The sequence below is a fragment of the Centruroides vittatus genome, unplaced genomic scaffold (assembly GCF_030686945.1).
Source record: "Centruroides vittatus isolate TY-2023 unplaced genomic scaffold, ASM3068694v2 contig_824, whole genome shotgun sequence".
Lineage (NCBI taxonomy): Eukaryota > Metazoa > Arthropoda > Arachnida > Scorpiones > Buthidae > Centruroides > Centruroides vittatus.
The window spans coordinates 86,482-109,982 of NW_027122537.1; the positions used below are offsets into that span (position 1 = coordinate 86,482).

Consider the following 23,501-nt stretch of genomic DNA (forward strand, 5'->3'; position numbering starts at 1 on the left):
CTCTGGAAGGTCTGGGCTGCATTACGTAGACCGAATGTCATCACCAGAAATTCGAACAACCCGAAAGGTGTTGTGACTGCCGTTTTCGGGATGTCTGCTGGATGCACAGGTACAGTACCTGATGGTAGGCTCTCGCAAGGTCAAGTGTAGAGAAGATTGTCGACCCCTCTAACACTTGCGTGCAGTCCTGGATGTGTGGGACTGGGTACCTGTCAGGTACCGTGACGGCATTTAGACGGCGATAGTCCCCGCAGGGACGCCAGTCACCGTTACGCTTGGCAACCAGATGGAGTGGGCTTGACCACGGACTCTTAGATGGGCGGCAGATGCCTTGCTGTAGCATGTAACTAAACTCTGCCTTGGCAGCTTTGAGCTTGTCCGGAGAGAAGGCGTCGCGGTCTGCAAAATACTGGTGGGCCTGTTGTCCCTATATGATGGAAAATAGAAGCCTTGTTGCTTCTCGCTGCCACTAACGAGGGATTCGTAATCGAAGGAAATTCTGCCAGCAGTCGCTGGAACTCGGAATCTCCGTGAACGGTGGTGATGGTGAGATTTACAGTTGGTTTGGGGCGTTCCGTACCTCTAGACTTGAACTGCATGGACGCGTCTATGAGACGGTTTTGCCGTGCGTCCACCAAGAGGTCGAAGTGGGTTAGAAAGTCTATGCCTATAATCGGTTGCGTGACATCGGCGATGATAAAAGGCCACGGAAAGCTCCTTTGAAGATTAAAGTCCAGCGTTAGCAGCTTGGTGCCATAAGTCGAGATTCTCGTGCCGTTGGCAGCAAAGAGAACTAGCTTCCCGGGGTTTCTTGCTTGCGGGGAGAGAGATTTCGGAATCACTGACACATCCGCACCTGTGTCAACCAAAAAACTCAAGTTTGTAGACGGGTCGGCCATGAAAATACGGTCAATCGAGCGGTCGCAACTGTTGGCCCCAGACGGCCGCTCTGTTAGTTTCCCACAGCTTGAAAAGAGCAGGGAGGCGTACATTTCCTGGCTCTCACACCAAAGTTAGTGTGGTAAAAACATTGATTATTGGTTGGCTCTTTGAACCGGCGGTAACGGCCTCGAGACTGACTGCGCTTCCTGGTGTCATACGACGGACGAGTATTGTTCCTTTCACGTGATCGCTCGCGGTGCACTATGGCCGATAACTCTGTTACTTGCTTGGTAAACTGCTCAATTTGAAGCTCTAACGAGGAAGGGTGCGTTAATTGCTGACTCGAAGCAGAATTTACACTTTGAGTGATCGTCAGGTCAGAGGTTTTGTCGGCTATCGTAGCTAATTTGGGTAGCTCCTCGCTTAGCGCGGCAAGAATACTTTGTGTGTTCGCTGGTAGTCTCGATAGCCATAAGGATTTTAGTAGTGGTTCCCCAACCATCTCACCGGCGAGAGCACGCATACGTGTTAACAGCTGTGATGGGCGCTGGTCTCCTAACTCCAAGCCTTGCAGGAGCGTGCGAATCTTTGATTCTTGGCTCTGTGTAGATCTATGAGTGTAGATCTATGAGGCGTTTCTTGAGGGCCTCGTACTTTTCGCTGGCCGGTGGCTGTAAAATTAAGTCGCTGACTGAGTTGAGCACATCAGATTCGATTGCGGAAATCACATGGTTGAAGTCCGCGGAGATTCCGGAGATGGCAAACTGTGCCTCTAGCTGCGCGAACCATAACGTCGGATTCGGCTTCCAAAACGGCGGAGGCTTTACAGCGACCCGAGTTACGTTAACGGCCATTGTGTCCGGTTGATCGTTTAGCGACATGGTGATTTCCAGAACAAGGGATAAGGGCACAGTAATCGATTAAAATGTAAAACGCACGAATTGTTCGATAGCCGGGCGTACAAGAGGACGGAATTCCGATAAGTGAGAAAAAATGATACGCTTACCTAGCATGGACACAGGAAATTACTTGAAAATTGTTCTGTGGCCATGTGATCGACCAAAAATGTCATAACATAAAATAAACGGTAAATCCGATTATGAGGAGAAAAAAAAATCGCTGGAATTGGTGGCGTGAATATCCAGATGAAATTGGATTGAAATTGGATCACGTTCGGGTCACCAATGTGGTGATGTTCGCCAAACAAAGAGTTTAAGATTCGCCCTGATTAACAGCTGACACTCGAAGACAGAAAAGTCAAGTAAAAAAGGGAGTGGCACTTGATCGAACCGTCTTTTTATATCCTTCCGGACCCCCTCTGGAGGCGATCGGGTGAGCTTCTGGAAGTAGTCGCCAGTAGTCGCCACCATGTATAGAGCTAGTGGAAGGAACGGGCGAAACTAGATTGAGGCCGCTTCTAGCAGCGACGCCGGGTAACAGAATCGGTGCTACAAAGGCAGCACCAGTGTTGTTTCACCTAGTACTTTTGTACTAATCTAATATCTTTTTACTTGTTCCAGTACCAAGATACCCAACACCATTTTCCTAGTACTATTTATGAAATCCTAATATCTTTCCTTTCAATTTAGTACCTTTCAAAACATTCATTTTTAATTCTATATTTCTATATTTTTCTACTTTACTTTGGCAGTAAATAGATGTTTTTATTGCTTCCTCATTCAAGTGCAGCAGTTGAACGTATTTTTTTGCAATTAAATTTAATAAAAATTAAACTACAAAATCGAGTTCTTAAAAGCAACAATGATAAAATGTTACACTTGGAAACCATCATCTGCTTCAACCATACAAAAACATTCTAGTGAGGAAGATTCTGATGATGACGATCTTACCAGTGATTTTTCAATGTGATAATTTTAAAGTTCAGTACTTCATGTTCATTACTTTTGTTTCATCATTTTGTTCATTTGATTGTTGTTGAGGAATAATAGCATTCTTGCAACATATGAATTTATCCTGTATGAATTTTGTATGTTACATGTAAAACTATTTATATTTTAATAAATAGAAATTTGATAAATTCTAAATAATATATAATATATACATACATTCTGCAGTTTAAGGTCAAAGTAATGCCTGCATTAGTCAATACAGTCACTTCTCGACTTACGACGGGGTTCGGTTCCGCAAATTCGGACGTAAGTCGAAAGGGTCGTAAGAAGTGACTGTACTTCAATAAAACAGTTAGCCATCTTACACAAGCACACGCGAAGGGTAACTAACTACACAACAAAACTAAAGATGACACAATCAATCGCCAAAAGCGTGCAAGATATATATGTATATGATATATATTCCACGAAACCTATAAAAAATTGATACTGTTCCTGAGGATGACATTGACAATGAAGATTCGATAAGGAAGATGTGTGTCGTAGACGAACGAATGCCTTTGATTAGTTCTGTATTACGGGTTCCTGGAAACCGGGATCCCGGGATCCCGGCTGTTTTTTTACCCCGGGAAATATCCCGGGAAATTTTTCTCATCCCGGGAAATCCCGCAATTTTTTTAAAAGTTCACTTTTTTCTTATTTTGTGTTAAGATTGAAGAAATTTTACAAATAGAAAGTATAATTAACTCATAAACTGTCAGAATGCCGGAATGCATTTATATTTAATTTAAGCCTGTGTTACTGATGGTGCAGCTGTAATGGTGAAATTTGGAAGGTTAATTGAATGTGAGCATCAGTTATGTTATGCACACGGAATTCATTTAGCGGTATGTGATGTTTTGTACCAAAAGTCAACCACTTCAGTAGCAGTCCCTCTTTCTGAAGAAATTCAAACTGAAGATGAAGAGCGCAATGATGATATTGAGAAAGATGAAGAAGACTTTAGTTATAGTATTGATTTTGAAAGTGTTTTGTGTGAGCGTTTGGCTGAAGATCCTTTCGATATAGATATTTCATTTGAATTACATGACACACTAGGTAATGAAATAGTCTGTTCTCAAATCATTAATAAGGTTAGAAAAATAGCAAAATTTTTTCGCAAATCACCTTTAAAGAATAACATCTTACAAAAATACGTTGAACAGGAACATGGGAAAAATTTGCACTTATTTCTGGATTCCAAAACCCGATGGAATAGCCTTTTAGCCATGTTAGAGCGATTTATTAAAATAAGATCATCCATATCGAAAGCAATCATTGACTGTAATAAAGATACGGACAATTTTGATCTTGACAAACAAGAAGTTACTGTAATTCGTGACATCGTGGCATCACTGCAGCCATTAAAAGCTGGAGCAGAAAAGCTTGGCAACAGAGGATCGACTTTACTTTCATCGGAAGGTATTTTTTCTTTTATTATAAATGAGTTAAATCAACTAAACACACCTTTTTCAAGAAGACTAAAAGAGTCGTTTATTCGACGCATAGCAGAGAGAAGAAATGTAAAACTGACTGGCCTCATACAATATCTCAATAGTGGAAAGAATTATGGAAAAGTTTCAACTTTCCCAAGTGAAAAAAGTTTGCCAGCCTTACCAACCAAGACTATGTTAATTTTATCAGCAAAACAGATGTTAGATCGTCTTTTTGAAGTATCTACTGATTCTACTTCCGGTGATACAGATCAACTACCAGATGTCGCAAGCTCATCTGCAATGACTTTAGCTGAAAAGCTTGATGCTGCTATCAAAGAAGCTGAGATAGACAGATCAAGAAAAGTGGACAACAAAAGCAGTACTGAAACGCGTCTCGAGAACGAAATAGAAATCTTTGAGGCTACAGGTGAAAAAACACACATCATCTGTCTTCTGTTAAATGCGTTAAAAACGATTCCACCCACATCGATTGAATCAGAAAGGGCATTCTCGGCAGCAGGACTTTTTATTACCAAATTAAGAACCAGATTGAGTGATCGGAGTATCCGACCATCTTTGTTTCTTAAAATCTCATTATAAAAATTTACAGTAATATTTGTATTATGTTTTATTTAAATAAAAAATATCATTTTCTAAGTTAGAAGTTTGATCAAAGTTCAGTTTTTTTTCTTTAAATTTTTAACTCAATTCGTAGGCAATTTTTGTTATAAGCAGTTTCGAACAAACTTTAACAAATTTTTTTTTATTTGTGAATTTTCTACGTAATTCAAAGGTATTTTTAATACATATTTTACACATCATTATTAATACGATTTTGGAGGTTGTAGAACACTTAAATTACTTTAAAAAATGAAAAATAATGATATCATTCGATTTCAAGATATTTTTTATATTTTAAAAATAATTTATTATATCCCGGGATTTCCCGGGATCCCGGGAAACAGTTCACTTTTATCCCGGAATCCCGGGACAAGCAAAGACCGGGAAATAAGAAACCCTAGTCGTAACTCGAGAAGTGTCTGTAGATCATTGGGACTGAGCAGTATTAATATTCTTATATTTATTATACTCTTATTTTTGTACAATTTAAAGGGTGGTGTGGAAGAAGTAAACTATATATCTATTTCATGGTAAATAATGAAATTTGTAACTAACCATATATATAAAGGAACTTCAATAAGGACCATAGCAATAGCTAATAGTATTGTATTAATAGGGAAATTCTGATCCTCATTTCCTCAAAATACTAATTTTGCTTCTTACTCCTTTCTTCCACAGATCTCGTAAATTCAAATATCACATCATATGCCAATTAATATTTGTCAGATTAACAAAATAACATAAAAAAAGAAAATTACTAAACTTTACATTAGGGAACTAAATTTAAAATAGAGCCAACTAAGGTTAACAGGAGATTGGAGATTGGTTAGAATGCAACACATCATTATGTAATTAACCTCAGGAATTAAATTGCAGTCAGCCATTTCTCTTTCGTCTCAGGGTAGGCCTATTATTCATGCGGGAACGAATAAAACTTTGTACTTGGCGGCTCAGTAATATAGGTAACACTACAACCGACCACACAACAGTTATTTTTTGAAGTTTTGTTGGCAGAAAGCTGTTTTTCATTATCACAGGCAGAAAACAAGCACCGCGTCTCAGTACGTATCTAACCCAAAGACTCTTCGTGTTTTCCCGAAAAAGTTTCTTTTGCCTGCGTACAGGTGGCGCTCAACGCAGTTCCACTAGCTCTATTATCGTTATCAGACGTTTGCACTACGTTGGATGTTGTTTTAAAACATGTTCTCTAAGAAAACGCTTAAAAGTTTTTTAATTTCATTTTTTATTCTCGTCCTGTGGGCACTAAAAAGACTTTTCCACAATGGAAGCAGTTAGCTTCCATTATGGGTATAAAAAGGATCTCTAAGTTTTCTCCGGACCCCGGAAAAAATTCCGTTCCCCCTCTGGATGGTCCTACTTAGGCGGATATTATAACAACTATACCATAAACACCGTCAAACACGTTAGTTATTATTCATTTTAATGTTCATTCTAGCTTTTAGCACGTCTTACAAATGGCGTAGCAAGAATTAAATGGGCCATATACAAATGGAGTTGAGGACTTCCGAAAGTAGGGTTATCATATTTTATCCAAAATAAAAACTCCATTTTGACTAGAAAAAATATTCCTCCTCTATTCAAACACACTCATAACGTATTTTTCAGAACAATTTGTTCATTTTTAATTTTTTATCCAGTAAGCCTACACCTTAGGAGTGCCAATCATCCCAAACTGCCCACAAACTAAAACATGATAAACCAAACGCAAGCTTACGGTACGCGTGTCCGTAGCAGTGCATCCAGATTTTACCGGACACAACATATGATGCGATTTCATTTATTTTTACCGTGTAAGTTTTAATTTATTTAATTTCAATTTTTTAATTAAAGTTTTATATACAGTCCAGTGCATCATCATCCTTCTCGATCAGTTTTTTTAAAATTTATAATATTGTTAAAACCACTAAAAAATTATGCGTGCTGAAACTTTTAAAGTCAAATACACTAAATTCCCGCTAACTCGGACTCTGCCAACTTAGACAAATTTTTTCAAAAAATTGTACAGTAATTTAAAATTTCTTGACAATAGAAAAATTATAATTAATGAATAATTGTAATTATAACGAAATTATAATTAGCGAATGTTTTCGATATTCTAAAATCTTTACGATACCATGTATTATATCAATATTTCAGCTGACCATGCGTACCGTTTTCAACAGGACAGTTCTTTGTTTTTTGCTTTGTCCCGGCTGTCCCGTGTTTTGAAAAATAAAAAATCTTAGGTCTCAGGTATGTATATTAAAAACATTTGTAGATTGTATTCCGAACTCGTAATATGTTAGAAAATTTTAATTCTGCGTCGATAAATTTGAATGGATACTACTAAGGAAGAAGTGACATGAAATATAGCTTACAGAATAGTTTCAATGAAGTTAAAGAACATATTAGACAAACAGAAACAGGTGAAATTCGACAATTCGATCAATGGACGTTAATGAAGATAACAACAACAAACACTCGAATATTTTAATAATTCGAAAAAATTATTATTTTGTTCACTAGGAACTACAACTTCTGTAGAAAGAGTAATTCCACTCAAGAATTTTTGTGGTCAGGAGAAATCGAAATTAAATATTGAAGCCACGAAAGCAATGCTAATTTTAAAGCAGAACTGCGACTTACAATGCTATAAGTTTTACAATGAAACTGTGACCAGAACTTAAATAAAATAACGTAGACAAAGTAAAGTCTATCTGAAAAACGTGTTTGGTTTGATACGACAAACCTACCTGAACCTAACTACTAAATTTTGATATATTGTAATAAAAATATCACTGTTTCGTTATTAGATTTTTGAAAATAAAATCTTTTAGAGAAATTTACGCCACCAAATCACTATCAGTAATAATATACTAATAAATTAGTAATAATGCGCATTTTTTTTCTTGAAATTTTTAACGAGCGATTATTTATTGTGACATCGTCACAATGACGGGCTGCAATTTTTAATATTTTTAATTAAATTTATTTAAAATGTATGCTCCCCACCTTCAAAGTATTTTTGAATTGAAATAACGTGACTTCCAGTTTGCATCGGAAGTTCATATATACCGAAGTTTCCGGAGTATAAGACGACTTTTTAACCCAGGAAAATCTTCTCAAAAGTCGGGGGTCGTCTTATACGCCGGAAAATGCGGTAGTCAATCGGGACCTCCTGTCCATAAGGTTTCCATATCTGGTCTTGGATTTCCTCTATCTAATTCCGTTCTCGCGATTAAGGAATGACAGACGGACGACAGTGGAAATTTATAGGTCTACAATTTTTCTCAAATTGCAGCCCAATAAAAGGGTTTGTATTTATCAGCTGCAGCGCCTCCGTTCCGTTTTGGTATCAATAAAATATGGTCAGCCTAATTGTATTACTGTAGTCGATAAGTTATTAAATACTGTACTTGCTGTATATTATCATGAAGTTTTTTTAGCTCATTTCCTGTCAATAAATTTAATAGTACAACCTACTAAAGGTCGATAATTCTGCAGTATATAGAGCTGATCATAATAAATTACTGTACTCTATAGACACCTTATCGTATTCCATGTTGTCGGAGAAAATACCCCATTAGCTCGGGAAATCTTCACTACCTATTAGTCCGATTTGCTGTATGCCTATTTTAGCATGCATGCTCAAAAAGATTCATTAACCCTCTCATGTTTTTTTTTAAAAATTTTTTTCATTCCGTAGACACTATAGAAACAAAAAAGTAAGGCCTTCTTAGTGTCCACTTGGACCATGTTTATAAATATTAGGACTATTGTAATAAGTTAATTAGTCCTAAGTCCTATTTATAAAACAAGGTCCAAGTAGACAATATAGGAACAAAAAAGTAAAACATTAAGACAGTGCCGTAACTAGCCATTCTTGTGTCCTGTGCAAGAATTTGCATTTAGGCCCCTTGATTAATTAGGTTTGAAGAAATAATAAAACAAATACACGCATTTTTGGCCCCCCTTCCAAGTGGGCCCTGTGCAAGAGCACCTGTTGCACCTGCCTAGTTACGGCACTGCATTAAGAACCTAGAGGTAAAAAAACTAAGGCCTTTTTAAGCCACTTAAAAAGGCCGCCTTAGTTCTTATTTGTTACACACAGCTTAAGAAATTGTAGTGGAGATATGACTTTCGATCCATATTAGAGCAGAAAATTTAGCGAAATTACGGAATATAGGAATACAATTTAAAAATAAATAATACAAAACGTTAAACTACAATTCGATAAATTGTGTAATGATCAAAGATTACGATAATATTGGAATTTATATCCACAATCTCACCTTAGATATAATGATCAAACTACAAAGAGATACGGCGTTAAATATTTGAAATATATTAAAACTCATTTAATTTTTTCCAGAAAATTTACGTGTTAACTATGATAATTTAATGTCAAATGTAAGTCAACGGCTGGATGACCGAGGCGGATAAGAAATCTACCTATAGCTCTGAGAACCTAACAAGCAAGATAAAATCCCAACGGGCCAAAAAATCCCAGGAATTTTCCACGCACAACCGGTTAGTTTCTCACCATCCAATTGCCCAATCGTGGACTTAGATCCACGATGCGTACGAAAAAGTTCTCTCTCGTGCCCACAGGGCAGAAGAAAAATTTTCTCCCTTTTTCGGTTAATTAAAAATTTTTTTGAAATGAATTTCATACCGTATATAATTTTAACTTAAAGCTATGCTTTTAGCCTTTCTCCCCTATAATAATTTATTTTTAAGTATATATTTTTTTAAAATAGAGAAATTTCTAGTAATTCAACAAAATTACTCATTTTAAACTATTACTAAAATTTTACATTGTAGTAGAATTGAAAATTATTGGATTCTTCCTGGACCCATTAACCTCTTCTCTTGTTCATGTACCAAGAAAAGTCGTGCAAGAACCTTTCCCAGCTTTTATTTGTATTTTACTTAATGTTTGTAATTATTTGAACTTTAGAAGCCATTTCCAAACACATTGACAACTCCAAGATCTCGTGTTTAGATTTTTTTTTTTTAATCTACAAAACAAAAATAACAACATGATAATTTATACCAATCGTTTCATTTAAATAAGGATTGTTTAGTTCAATACAATATGCAAGCTGAGATCTCATTTTGTACTTCATATTAGAAGCAATTTCAATATTCTACTTATTCCATACTGTTGATGGTTGCAATGATATATTTTCTCAAGGGTTTTGCTCATAAATTTTGGTGAATAGTAAAGTAATTGGTCAAGTTACTAGAAACCTTCACCTGTTAAGATTTATATTTAGATGTATCACTATTTCTGCATTGTAAACATATATATTCATTACAACATTAATGCCAATGTGTTATGTTTTATTAGAATATCACAAAAATATATCACTGAAACTTGAAAAAAAAAAAATTAATAAGTAATAGATAGTTCACAGTTTAAGAAGGAAATCAAAACTTTATTTTAAAAACAAGAAAGTTTAGTGAAGGAATTCATACATATTAAATAACTAATTAGTCTTATCTAAAGCAAAATTAATCATATGCTTCTGCAATAGCTATATCTTTATTACCTTTCAATCTTAAGACACTAAAAACATTCAAAAGTTTTCATTTCATTCTTATTTACTCCTTCATTTTTAAAAGGGTTCATTACTTTATAAAAACTCTTGAAATAATGTAACCAAGTCTTGATAATGTCATTCTTTCAAGAGTTTATTGTAAGTTACATCTTTAAAAAATATACTATTAATATGATAAATTTGCTTAGGTTTCTTAACCTTTTTTGTTTCATGGATCACTTTACCAGTCAGGTGAAGGTCATGGATCCCATTATTGGAATAATGTTTTTAAATGCATAAAATAAAATTACAGAAGAAACCAGTTATATAGAAATACATTTATTAAAGTAAAAAAAAAACATGTGATATAGTAACATATGTACTTCTTTCTTAACACAATAATTAACAATAATGTAATAATAAATGAATAACAAACAACAGTGGCGTGCTGTGACATTTGATGATAGGGAAGCTGTGTTTCTGTAAGAAGCCGACTTACAGGGGCAATCAATTAATTGCGCGTCAGGGCCCGTTCGTATTCGTTTGTTCGATAAGCCAGTAAAAACCGTATACTTCTTTAAATGTATTTTTAATAGATTATCTGACGTACTTAATAAATAAGAAAGTTCAATATAATTATCTCTGTTATTAGATTCAATAAATTCCCTATGGCCCCTAAATGCCAATTCTTGCTTTGAGAAAAAACATAACATCTATTAATTTAGATATATCTATTAATCGTAATTATCTTGTTATAATTTTCAATATTTATTTTATATTGTCTACCAATGTTAAATTTTATTCCGCTTTGATTTCCAAATTGCTTCAATTTTACGAAAGAATCGTCATTCGTCATAAATTTTATCGTCAAAATGTCGAAATTTTTTTGTCAACGTATTTATATTTAATTTAAGCATTGGTCTTTCTCTTTTAATAATGTTTTCTTTTTCATTATATGGTCTTGAGCCAAAACTTTTTTAAAATAAATTTTTGAATCACTAGCCACGATATAAGGGCTAAAATTAAAATTATCAGAAAAACTTACTTGGTAAAACAAAATGTGTGACGAATATACATACCTAGTACAAAAAATTCTTCAATTGTATGAATATACTATTAAAGAAACTTATAATTAAATATAATTTTGTGAAGAAACGTACATAAAAATAACAAAATATTCTTTACTTTTTAAATCTTAAAACAATCCACTTAGTGAAATACTGTAGCTCCCTACGAGTGGCTAATGAATGGAATCAGAGACGATCCAGGTAGGTGTGTGCGTGCCAAATCCCGAGGGTGCCGATACCGGTCAATGTCAAATGCCTCTTTTGTCGCATCACTAGTATATATCAAAGGACGCGACAGGGTTGTTGTAGATTTTAAACGTTTCTCGCCATCGCTGTAAAAATCTAAATATGTTAAACTTAACAGATAGTTAGAAAACGAACGATGGACAAATTCGTTTTAGGACCAAGTGTTCACAGAAATTTTCAAAATTTACAATTTTTCGGTCACTCTCATTGAACTGGAAAAATTTCTGTCTTTATTACATCTAATATTACGAAGAGATCAGACCCCACTGTACTCGGCAAGAGATTGGTTCGGTTAAGCTTCTGTTTAAGTAAAATTTCGGCTCTTTCATCAGGGTTTTATTTATGTTTCTAATTCCCTAATCACTTAATTATTTAACTACTTCTTAAGTAGAAATAAGTCGAAACCGGTTACTTTGTACTTGAATATCTGTAGTCTTGGGAAAGAAGTGGAAAGGAATTTTTATGACAACCGATACATAAATCGTAAATTTAAGGAAAATAAATTCTAGAGCTTTTTTTGTACCAATGTACGTCTCATTCATTAAATTTGGTTGTAAATGATGCTGCCAAAGTAACAGTTAATTTTTTAACACTACTAGAATTGTACACGTTTTTTCTGCATCCCCTTAGAGATGGGACATACTAAATCGTAATATCACTGGTTTAACATTGAAATCCGTAAGTGATATAAGATGGGAGAGCAGAATAAACGCAGAATAAATATATCAAATATTTTAATGGATTTTTTTTAAAACTCCTGTCAACTATACAGAACTATCATAAAAACATGCCAGGAAATTCCTATCAGTTGGGTTAAGTTATAAATCTAGTCCAAGGGTGGGCAACCTTTTTTATAACATGGGCCAGAATAAATTTTACGTTTTTTCCGCGGGCCGTAGTAGTTAATTGACGCTTTCTTGTGACTCGTAATTTTTTTAGTATGCAAATATGAAATAAATAAATAAAAAGTTAATTACTACATTTATTTTTCCAATTTAATAATCTATTAAAGATCTCACGGGCCAAATAGAAACTTTTCGCGAGCCTTAGCTGGCCTGCGGGCAGGAGGTTGCCTGCCGTTGATCTAGCCTACTCATGATTCACATAATTGGGCGAGGGCGGCCGAATATCTAGCAGGCAGGCGGCTAACAGCCCACAACCAGTCTGGGATATAAAATTAAATGCTTTATGCGTGTGTTGCTTCTACCAGCTAAACCGGGTGAGGTTGGTGCTCTGTAAACCGCATGTGCCAATGCCTATATAATCTGGCTGATTGGAAACTGATCCAGTTTCGACATTCCTTCCGCCACTGAATTATTCGAATATACAATAGCTATCTTATCGGTTTTTTTTCACATGTAGTATAGAAATTTGTAAAAGATACACAATGCAGTTATAATAAAATATTAATTTTAATTAATTCAAAGTACGTTAAAATATGAAAATTTATATTTTATAAAATACAAGGGAAGGTCATTGGAAGGTGGAAGCAGCGCTTTCATCACTTCCAATGACGGCACGCCACTGACAAACAAGAATTAAAGAACATAAGTACATGATGGCAAAACATCTGTAAAGTACTGTATTGGCAGCTTATGCCACCAAACAAATTGTATGAGCTAAATGAGAAGAAGCTAAGATTATTAGGCCCTCCATAGCAATAAATCACTCAAGTACTTACAGATGTTAGCAATTCATAAAGAAAATAAAAGACAACACTGTATCAACCACAAGGATGCCACCTCCTTATTGGCAGCTTGAAAATCATTGTACAAACTCTTTGTACGAACTTTTGCTTGGTGCTATGATATTATATACTCTTTTACATTATTTATTTTATTTTATTTTTAAATCTCATTTATGCATTATGTTATTTATTTTTATTTCCATTCAGTTTAAATTTTATGCACGTTTTATTTTATTTAGAATGTTTTTGTGTTCTTTTTCACGTTTGTAAAATGTTACTACAGTACTAATGATGTGAGGTCCCAAAAACGGGTTGACATTAAACATTTATATTAGAAAATTGTTAAAACGAAACTAGAAAAAAAAAAAAAAACATAAACCTCCATTGTTAAAAACTGACCAAAAATCGGATTAGTTGTGCTAGTCATATGAAACCACAGAAAACAAAAAATGCTATTGATGTAAAACAGAACGCAATAATTGTAAACGAGGGTCTTCCAGTAGAGATGGACTTTAGATAAGGTGCTTGTATACAAATAATTAGAACATAGAAATGTTGAAAAGGGGAAAGATTGATGACAAAAAGGAACATCGCGTCGGGTCGTTAAAATTTATAAAACGTCACAGACTACACAACAATGGGGAAAATATGAGCGCGAGTTCCAAAGTTCCATCAACACTTTCCATCCAGAGTTAACGGATGGTGTCAAGTAGATTCTTCGAAGCGGATCTTTCTCATGACTCCAAGAGGGGTCGTTTTTCGCTTAGGAACAGATGAGGGACCAATCGGGGAGCTGGAAAGAGGGACGTAGAACCAATCAGATAGAAAAAGGGGAGAAAATGGAGATTGAGGAGGCCGATTTTGAAGGACATGACAGGGGACTTTTCGAGAGGCTTCAAGAGACAAGAGGTGTACGCCAGGGTGCCCATCGTAAAGTCCACCAACGCCAACCGACGAGTCGCTTCACCTGCCGCTGCCCCAGGGCCTACTTTCGAGCAACGATAGGAAACACCATCGACACTAAAAAACGTTCGAACGTTCACTCGTGTAAAGAACTGTGCATAGTGTGAGTTGTTTTGTGTTTAAATAAACAGGTTTTTATGAAACACTTGTCATCCTTGTCTACTCCGTCACAACCACATGTGAACAACCCTAGACTATCCTGTCGTGGGATCAACGATTCCCCCCCCCAGAAGTCAGAGAACTTACACTGGTGAGAAGTGGGATTTAAGTCCCCATCTCCACCAGGTCAGCAAACTTACAATGATAATACAGTAGAGCAACGATTATCCGACTCGGAATCAACAGTCACATCGGTTAACCGACCGCGTTCTAGTCAGCAAATTCAAATGTCTGCTAGTGATGTGGCGCTACAATATTTGGCTACGTCTTGACTACTTTATTATTATTTTTGTTAAATTTTTGCATGTTTTAGCTGGAAACACTAAAGGTTCTAGATTCTAGGACCTTGGGAAACACTGGCTCGACCATGAAAGGGGGGCCAGTATTTAAACCAAGCTTAATTTTCTATTTTTCTTTATTTCTGTATTTATTTTATGCAAAATAAAGAAATAATTTAACGATGATGATTATTTAAAAAAAAAAAATTGATAGGCTTAACATCAATGAAAATTCAACGTGAAGTAGGTTAATAGCAATATACTAATATGCTTATTACATGGGATATACTAATATACTAATACACTATACTAATAATGTATTTTTTCATACTTTTCGGTTATCCGTTTTTTCAGTTATCCAACCAACCCCAGTCCCCAATTGAGTCAGATAATCGATGCTCTACTGTATAAAGACCTACAGGATTAGGTCAAAAATGTTTTTGTCTATTAAAATTTATTGCTGGAGTTATTCAAGGTGTGCTTATTTCATAAATTAATTTATCATAAATAATTCCACAATAAACCCAGTTTTACAAGACTCAGACAAATAAAAACTAAATTTATTTATCATAAATTAATTCACAAAAATAAGATACAGTTTTCATAATTCATCCATTTTCTCATCATAGGAGGAACAATTTTATCTGGCAGGGTCCTAACCTAACCTACCTTTTCTTGAGGATTTTCTTTGCCTGGAAATTCTAAAACTTTAAATGTTTAAAAATTTTCTCCTTCACCTCAACTTTTAAAAAACTAAAATTTTTTAATAAAAAGAGGTTAAGAAGTTTTAAAACTTTTTAAACATGGACTACACTAAGTAAAATTTTCCTGTGATATAAAAACAGATGAATTATGAAGCTATATTAGAAAAGAAATCAGAAAATTTCCACTTTTTCAAGAGAGATGATCTAATTAATTTTCATTAATCCATGACAACGGTTATTTGTTCTACTTATCTTATTTATTAAAATACTGTTATTTGAATAGATATACATTAATGAACTATTAAATAAAATATTAAAAACACTAAAGGAATTTTCGAGAAGTATAAATTTTATAACAAATATAAAAATTCAACACTATTTATTTAATAAAAAGTACTATTTTATAGTTTTTGCTTTTTTTTAGGAAAATCAAAATCTAATTCTTCTAAAATATTATCATTAGTATTAAACATTTTTCTCAGAAATTCACTTTTCAATGCTTGAGTAGCAGACTGGGTAGTTGAAAGACTGTTCTTATTACTCATAGTTATGGTTACTGTATCATTTACATTGCTGAGAGATATACTATTTTTTGGTCTTTGTACATAAGCAAAATTTTTCAGTTTAGAAATTGTTGAACATGATGGCACAGAATTATTTGATTCAGTCTTTGCTAATATCAATTTATTTTCTGAAAATGCTTCATCTGATAATAAAGGTGCATCATTTGAGACATTTTTAATATTTGTAGGAAATAAGCTCTTGTTTTTTTCTTTCATTCTACTTATATTCTTAAATGAAAATTTTTTTTTAATATCATTGATATTAATATTTTCAATATCAAAAATTTGTGAAGATGACAAATTTGATTTAGTACATAATATATTTTCTATACTTTTACATTTTGTTTCATTGTCTTCAAAATTCTGTTCACAAACACTATTCCATGAATCAGAATTAGACATTTTGTTTATATTTGAATCATAACTTTGAGAATTTTCGTGATTTTCATTTTTATTTCCTCTTTCATCTTCCGAATTAAGAGTAATAAAATCTTTATCAATATCTGCAGAAATTATATTTAGTATAGAAGTATTTGATACATTATCATCAGTGTAAACAACAGATTTTATTCTATCAGATATACTGCTAAAATTTTCATTTATTTCTTTCTCTAATATATCATCAAGACCCAAATACTGTAATACACTTTTTACTGAAAACAAAAATATTAAAAATTCTCAGTAGAATATAAATATTTTATTTTTCAAATAATCAATTATTTTATTGTGAACAAATAAAAAGTTTTTTATAAATCAATTTAAAATATCAATACCTTGATTTGTATATTCTAATTCTGGATCAGCTGGAAAAGTTGTATGAAGGACATCTAATCCATCAATTATAGCTGAACTTTGCATTGAAGATTCCATAATTATTACCGTATTTACAGCATCTTGCACTATCACTTCTTCTCGAAACATTAATCTAGCATGTGCTATAAAACATTACAGTCAAAAATTTATTAAACTGAGTTACATAATATTGGATAAATCTCTTGGGCTCAGTTATTGTAATTAATAATGTAACTGCAATGCAATACTCTGAGCTTTTAAAAAAGACAATACAGTGAGGTTTAAACTCAGCTCTTACAACAAGATGGTTACCATCGAGCTGAATTTAAATCTGTGAGAACGGGGGGGGGGTGAAAGTTGCGTGCTTTCGGCTCCTCTTATCGGCGCGGATCGGTGAGATCCATCACTGCGTCTTTGGATGGCTAGTAGGAGGGCTGAAGTGAGTGAGGAGGGGGTGAGCAAGGGATAAGATGTCCAGAATAACAGGAGACAGGGGTTAAAATACACAAGACAATTATTTATTGAGCAGCAAATAAATATATACAAGCTAACGGATAAACAAATATGATAGCAATAAACATTAGTCTAGCGGATTATGATCTAAGTAATACTTTAAATTAAATTCTAGCAAACATTGTAAAATCTACCGATATAAGAATAATGAACGTATCCAATCGGAGCGTCGCGACAGTACTAGCACGAGTCGGCTAATCATATAATAATCCACGTTAATTCTATTGTCTATCTTCCCTACGAGAGAGAGAGAGAGAGTTCACAATTATCGAATACCTCTAGAAATGCATAGCTCCCAGGTTATGCGGTGGATGTGTAGACACCGGCTGGTCGAGCTGAGTCGGAGGTGACCTGTCAGAGGTTATGGCGGAGTTGGGAAACAGGCGATCGTCGGCGGCTTCACGTTGTGTCTATGGGCTGGGGTATGGTGAGATGAGTCCAGACCGCTGAGGACGTCTGCCGTTATGTAGGGCTGTTTCTGAGTGTCCGCCGCGAGTCCGTGATCTGACCCCTTTTATATCAGTCTCTTGCAGAGGCTGACTCATCTTTCAGGTGACATGGGTCTGGATGACTAAGAATTATTGTCATAAACAGTCCCCGATAGAACATTAAGTCTTCTCATGTCACCAGATGGAAAGGTCAGAAGGTTAGAAAAGGTGTTGGGACTTATATGCAAATTGTTAGTTTTAGGTGAATCATAGACTTAGTCACAAGGGAAAAGTTTAATTCGAACCTCTTAACAAAGTGACCCTTTCTCTACTCTCCATCGAGGGACTCGGATGTGATACCATGATTAGATAGTAGAAGGGTTGGTTGACGGAGGTTATCTCCAGGGGAGCCTTAGGGAGAGGGGAGGAAATTTCCCGGACACCTAAGTCGTCATAGTGAAAGTAGAGAAACTCATTTGTTTTCCCTTTTTCTTGATGATAGAGAGGGGAATGAATCAATTAACAACTAAGTGCAAAAATTCTAGAAAGTGCAAGAAATCTCACAAATCTCACTGCATTGTCCCTTTTAAAAGCTCAGAGCCTGAACATTTTCTTCATTTACTATATATGATAAAACTGTACAGTACATACATAAAGTATGAAATATAATTTGTAAAACCTCTATTACTGGCACTTTTAATTCTATATATAGATAAAATATATTTATACATAGGGGAGGATGGGGCAACTTCGGCATGTTAAGAATAAGTTAAATTTTGTGTAAAAATACTGCTATGAACTTAAAGAAAAGTGTTGTTTATTGTCTACCAGAACATAACCTTACCATAGAACTGATTAAAATCAGTTTGGAAATAAAAATAATCATAATAATAACAACTTTATAAAAAGATAGCAATTGTTGAAGTTGCCCCCATACCAGGGCAACCTTGGCAACAGTAATGGAGCAAGACAAGCAGGTATATAAATTTGTGTTATTAACAATGTACAAATTAGAATTCACTATTAAAATGAAGAAATACAAGTCCAAAAACCTATTCAATATTATAACAACAAAATACAAGTTCAAAGGCATATTTAAGTAAAAAAAACAAAAATTAATTACAAAAAAAATCAAACAGATAATAAATGAAAACATCCTAATGCAAGTTAAAAGCAATATTAATGAATTAGTGAACTCAAAGAAACAGTAGAAATGGAATATGCTTAACAGCAAATTGTTTATGCCCTACACATATTGCAAATAAATTGAACCAACTCATATTCCACATCTGTACAGCCACATGAGCCGACAGTTCACACTTGCAGCCACATAATCCACTTTTCCTGAGTAGTATTATACTATATTGTTTGTTGCAATATATGCAATAAGTATTTTCATCGTCATTTTCCAGTTCTTTAGGACTTTTCTGCCCCTTTCCTTTAGTAAACTTTGAATCCGATTTCTCCAAATCCATTGCCCTTCTGCAAGTTCCTGATTTTTTGACTTTAGCCTTGGCTTCTACTGTGGCTTTATATGGGGATCCAGTTATTTATTCTGCTTGTTGTTGATTTTGGCCAAATCAAACCGTAGCAAAACACTGCCAAAGATGCCCCAATAGTCATGATTTAGAAACATCAAGTGGAACCCTGAGAATAAGGTACACCAAGTCACGATTTGGCCACGTGAATAAGTTAATGTTTTATTCTTCTAACAGAAAAATAACTTTTGTTATTATGGAATTATAACAAAACATGCAAATTCTATATAAATGGAAGCAAAATATTATAAGAAATTGAATGAAACAGACAACTTATTTGATATTTCAACTACACTTGTCGGAGAACAACACAGACACCATACTCAACAAGCCGTCATTAAAACTCAACTGTCTAGCCTCTAAAGAGAGCCTCCTTTTATTTTGTTTCAAAGAAAATTTAATTGACGAACTTGTCCCGCATGCCGAAGTTACCCCATTCTCTTCTATATATATATAAATCTATTTAAAAAAAATCTATATATTATATATATATGTTACCAGCAAAACCCGATTTTACACCAAACTAGTTTTGCCTAGGCCAAACTAGTTTGGCGTAAGCATGTCAGGCCAAACTAGTTTATAATTATTATTCAAGTATATTAACGGTTAAATATATTAATGGTTAATTTAAGTTCATCATAAAACACAAATAAGTTCATTTTTAATTTTAGTTTGATTTTAAAAGTTATTTTTATTATTTCATTTGAATTTTTGAAAATATTTTCGAAAGTTAATTACCTTTAAAAGTGCATGGCTTAATAAAAAAAAATACAAACTGATAAGTACTGATTAGCTTATTTTTATTTTATAGTTTTGTACAAGTGTTGTGTCACTTCTAATCAATACCGTTTTTGGTTAATGTTACCCCAGGTATTGAAGATGGCGGCTCATCTCCGATTCCAGTGATCAGAAGACAGGGAACAGTGGGACGCACGTTCTAACCTAACCTAACCTATTCTAATAATTTGGTTGCTAATAATTATGGTAATTTATTAGAATAGGTTAAGTTAGGTTAGAACGCGCGTCCCCACTGTTCCTGGTCTTCTGATTGCTGGAATCGGAGATGAGCCGCCGCCTTCAATATCTAGGGTAACATTAACCCCGTTTTTTATAATTAAGTAGACTATGTTGAATAAATATTGTTCGTCTAATTGATTGCCTTTTAATTTTATTTTAACCATTAATATACTTGAATAATAATTCTAAACTAGTTTGGCCTGACTCGCTTATGCCAAACTAGTTTGGCATAAAATCAGGTTTTGCCAGTAACATATATATATATATATATATATAAATATCTAATAATACAATAATAATATAATAAATATCTAATAATCTAAATAATATATATATAGATTTTTTTTAACATTTTAAAAAGGTGGAAGAAAAGGGGAACCCACCATCTTACTCTATCCCATGAATTACAAACATGGTAGTGCCCAGAGAAAGCATAAGGAATTGGGAACACGACACTGTTGCTTTGCAGAGGGCAGACCCTGGCAGGGGAGAAAATAATAGCAGAGCCTCTCAGATCATCGACAAATGAAACCCCTGCAAAATTGGCACCTGAAATGTATGTTCACTTCTTCAACTGGGGAAGTTTGAAAACTTGAAGAAGGAGATGGAGAGAGGGATGATCGACATCCTGGGATTAAGTGAGGTCAGATGGAGGTGATTTTTGGAACAATGACTAAAGAATTATTTATTTGGCATGAAAGGATGCCAAATAAATAATTCAGCAGGAGTGGGATTCATTTTTAACAAAGAGTTTAGGAAGGCAGTTGAGGGAAGTTGGAGGTGCAACAAAATGACCATTTTAGCTAAGATATGAGAAGAACCCAGAAATTTGATGTTGATACAAGTCTATATGCCAACCACAAGCTACAAGGACAAAGACATAGAAGAAGTAAACAAGCAAATTGAAGAAGTTATAAGGAAAATCCCAGATAATGAGAATATGATCATCGTGAGAGACTTGAATGCATTTGTCGGAGAAGGCAAGGAAGACAATATCGTTGGTAACTTTGGATTAGATAGAAGAAACACCAGGGGAACCAGACTAGCAGAGTTTTGCAGAAGTCATGATCTCATTGTATCCAACACCTTGTTCAAGCAGCCAAAGAGAAGATATACTTGAACTAAACCAGGAGATACAGAATGGTTCCAAATTGATTACATCCTTGTGCGACAAAAGTACAGGAACCAACATCTGCAACAGTTATCCTGGTGCAGATGTTGACTCAAACCACAATCTGGTATTAATGAAGAGCCACCTATGCTTTAAGAACAAAATGGTAAAAGTACAGAAGATGGAACATACAAAAATTAAGAAAGGACACCAATGCTCAGAAGGAATTCAGGCAAACAGTAATACATGAGTTGACAAACTTACAAAAGGTAACAAACAATAACATAGATTCGAAATGAGATAATATCAAAACAGGAATCTTGAAAGCTGCAGATAAATGTATTGGTAAAGAAAGCAAAATAGCAGAAATACTGTAAATGATGGAGCAGAGAAAGTTTTACAAAATAGCACACAACCAGGAAAACTACAGTAGATACAGGAACTTAATTAACAGAGAAACGAAAAAAGCAAAGGAAAAATGGATTAACATAGCATGTAAGGAAATAGATAAGAATATGAAAAAAAGGAAATATGGAAAAGATGTGCAAGGCAGATGAAGAGACAGTTTGGTGAGGGAAGGAAATATACAGGTACCATCATGAAAAAACAGGGAAATATTGTAATTGAGCAAAAACAAATTGCATGACAGTGGAAGGAATACATTGAAGAACTTTATAAAGGGGACAAGTTGGATGAGACACTGATTGAAGAGGAGAAACTGTTGATGCAAATGATTTGAGACCATCAATCTTAAAATGTGAATCCTATAAGATATTGGAGAGAATGAAAAAGGACAAGGCACCTGTATATACCAGATACCCGCAGAACTTATAATGGCCCTAGGAGAAAACACTAAAAACGACCTGTATAGACTCATCAACAAAATGTATATAACTGGCCAAGTGCCAAAAGATTTCAAAAAGAGCATGATAGTTCCGATTCCAAAGAAGAAAAAAGTAGAAAAATGTGAGGATCATAGGACACTAAGTTTAGTCTCACACACATTGAAAATCTTGTGCGGAATAATCTATTGAAGGATAGAAAGAAAAATAGAAGAAAACCTATCAGAAGACCAATTTGGTTCCAGACAAAACAAAGGTACACGAGAAGCTATACTAAGCCTAAGGATGCTCATCGAACAGCTTATTCGGGTAAAAAGAAAGGCACTCATAGCATTTATAGACAGAGAGAAGGCCTTTGACAATGTGGACTGGAAAATAATGTTCAGATCACTGAGGAACCTGAAGGTAGACTACAGGGATAGGCAAATACTATACCAGCTATACAAGAATCAAACTGTAGTTATAGGAAGAGAAGAAGCCAATATAATGAAAGTAGTAAGACAAAGTTGTGGATTATCACCACTATTGTTCAACATATACATAGAAGAGGCAATGAAGGAATTCTATGCTACTAATACAAAAGGTATAAAAGTAAACAGAAAGTTGTACAGTACAATAAGATTTGCTGACAACATCGCAATGATAGCGAAAAATATAGATGATGTACAGATAACTCTTGAAAATTTAAACGAACAATTTAAAAGATGTGGGATGAGAATAAATAGGAAAAAAACAAAGATAATGAGATATTCAAAAAAACAAAAAAAAAAGGAACAAGAAGGAATGAAGATCTATTTGGACAGTGAAAAAATAGAAGTCAATGAGTTTGCATACCTAGGAAGCATAATTACCTCAGACAGAAAGGAGTGAAAGAGATCTTACAGTAAGAATAGCCCAAGCAAAATAAGCACTGTATAGGAAACAACAGATGTTAACATTGAAAAATATATCAATCGATGTTAGGAAGTGATTCATTAAGAGTTTCATCTGGAGCATAGCATTGTACGGTTCAGAGACCTGGATTATATATATATATATAGATTCAATGTATTAAATATTTGAAACATTAGCAATTGTACAAAGCAAAGCACACAAAGCAACAACAAAACTTCATATGTCCAACAAGCAATGACTGTAAGTGATAAATGCTTGCAAATTTATTGCCTCTGCATTTTGAATGCAGAGGCAATCAAGATACCTGTTTTTTATTTATTTATTTATG

The 23,501-nt window shown here is 34.4% G+C and overlaps 2 protein-coding genes and 1 pseudogene across 2 annotated transcripts in view; all 3 read right to left on the reverse strand.

Annotated features, from left to right (window-relative positions):
• Window positions 1-347: 347 nt before the first annotated feature.
• On the reverse strand, window positions 348-899 carry LOC136982397 (uncharacterized). The gene has a single exon (XM_067278889.1). The coding sequence runs from the start codon at window positions 897-899 to the stop codon at window positions 348-350; it is 552 nt and encodes a 183-aa protein (XP_067134990.1).
• Window positions 635-1,763, reverse strand: LOC136982398 (uncharacterized; annotated as a pseudogene).
• A 14,074-nt stretch (window positions 1,764-15,837) lies between these two features.
• The window catches only part of LOC136982361 (DNA helicase MCM9-like), a 52,006-nt gene continuing 44,342 nt past the window's right edge, over window positions 15,838-23,501 (reverse strand). Inside the window, exons 16-17 of the mRNA XM_067278834.1 lie at window positions 16,812-16,973; window positions 15,838-16,691 (exon numbers count right to left, since the gene is read on the reverse strand). Of these exons, the coding sequence (XP_067134935.1) occupies window positions 15,877-16,691; window positions 16,812-16,973 (977 nt within the window). The 3' untranslated portion in view covers window positions 15,838-15,876. The remainder of the gene's footprint in view (window positions 16,692-16,811; window positions 16,974-23,501) is intronic.

Coding starts and splice junctions, on each gene's coding strand:
- LOC136982397 (XM_067278889.1), bottom strand. CDS start 899: ATGGCCGACCCGTCTACAAACTTGAGTTTTTTGGTTGACACAGGTGCG.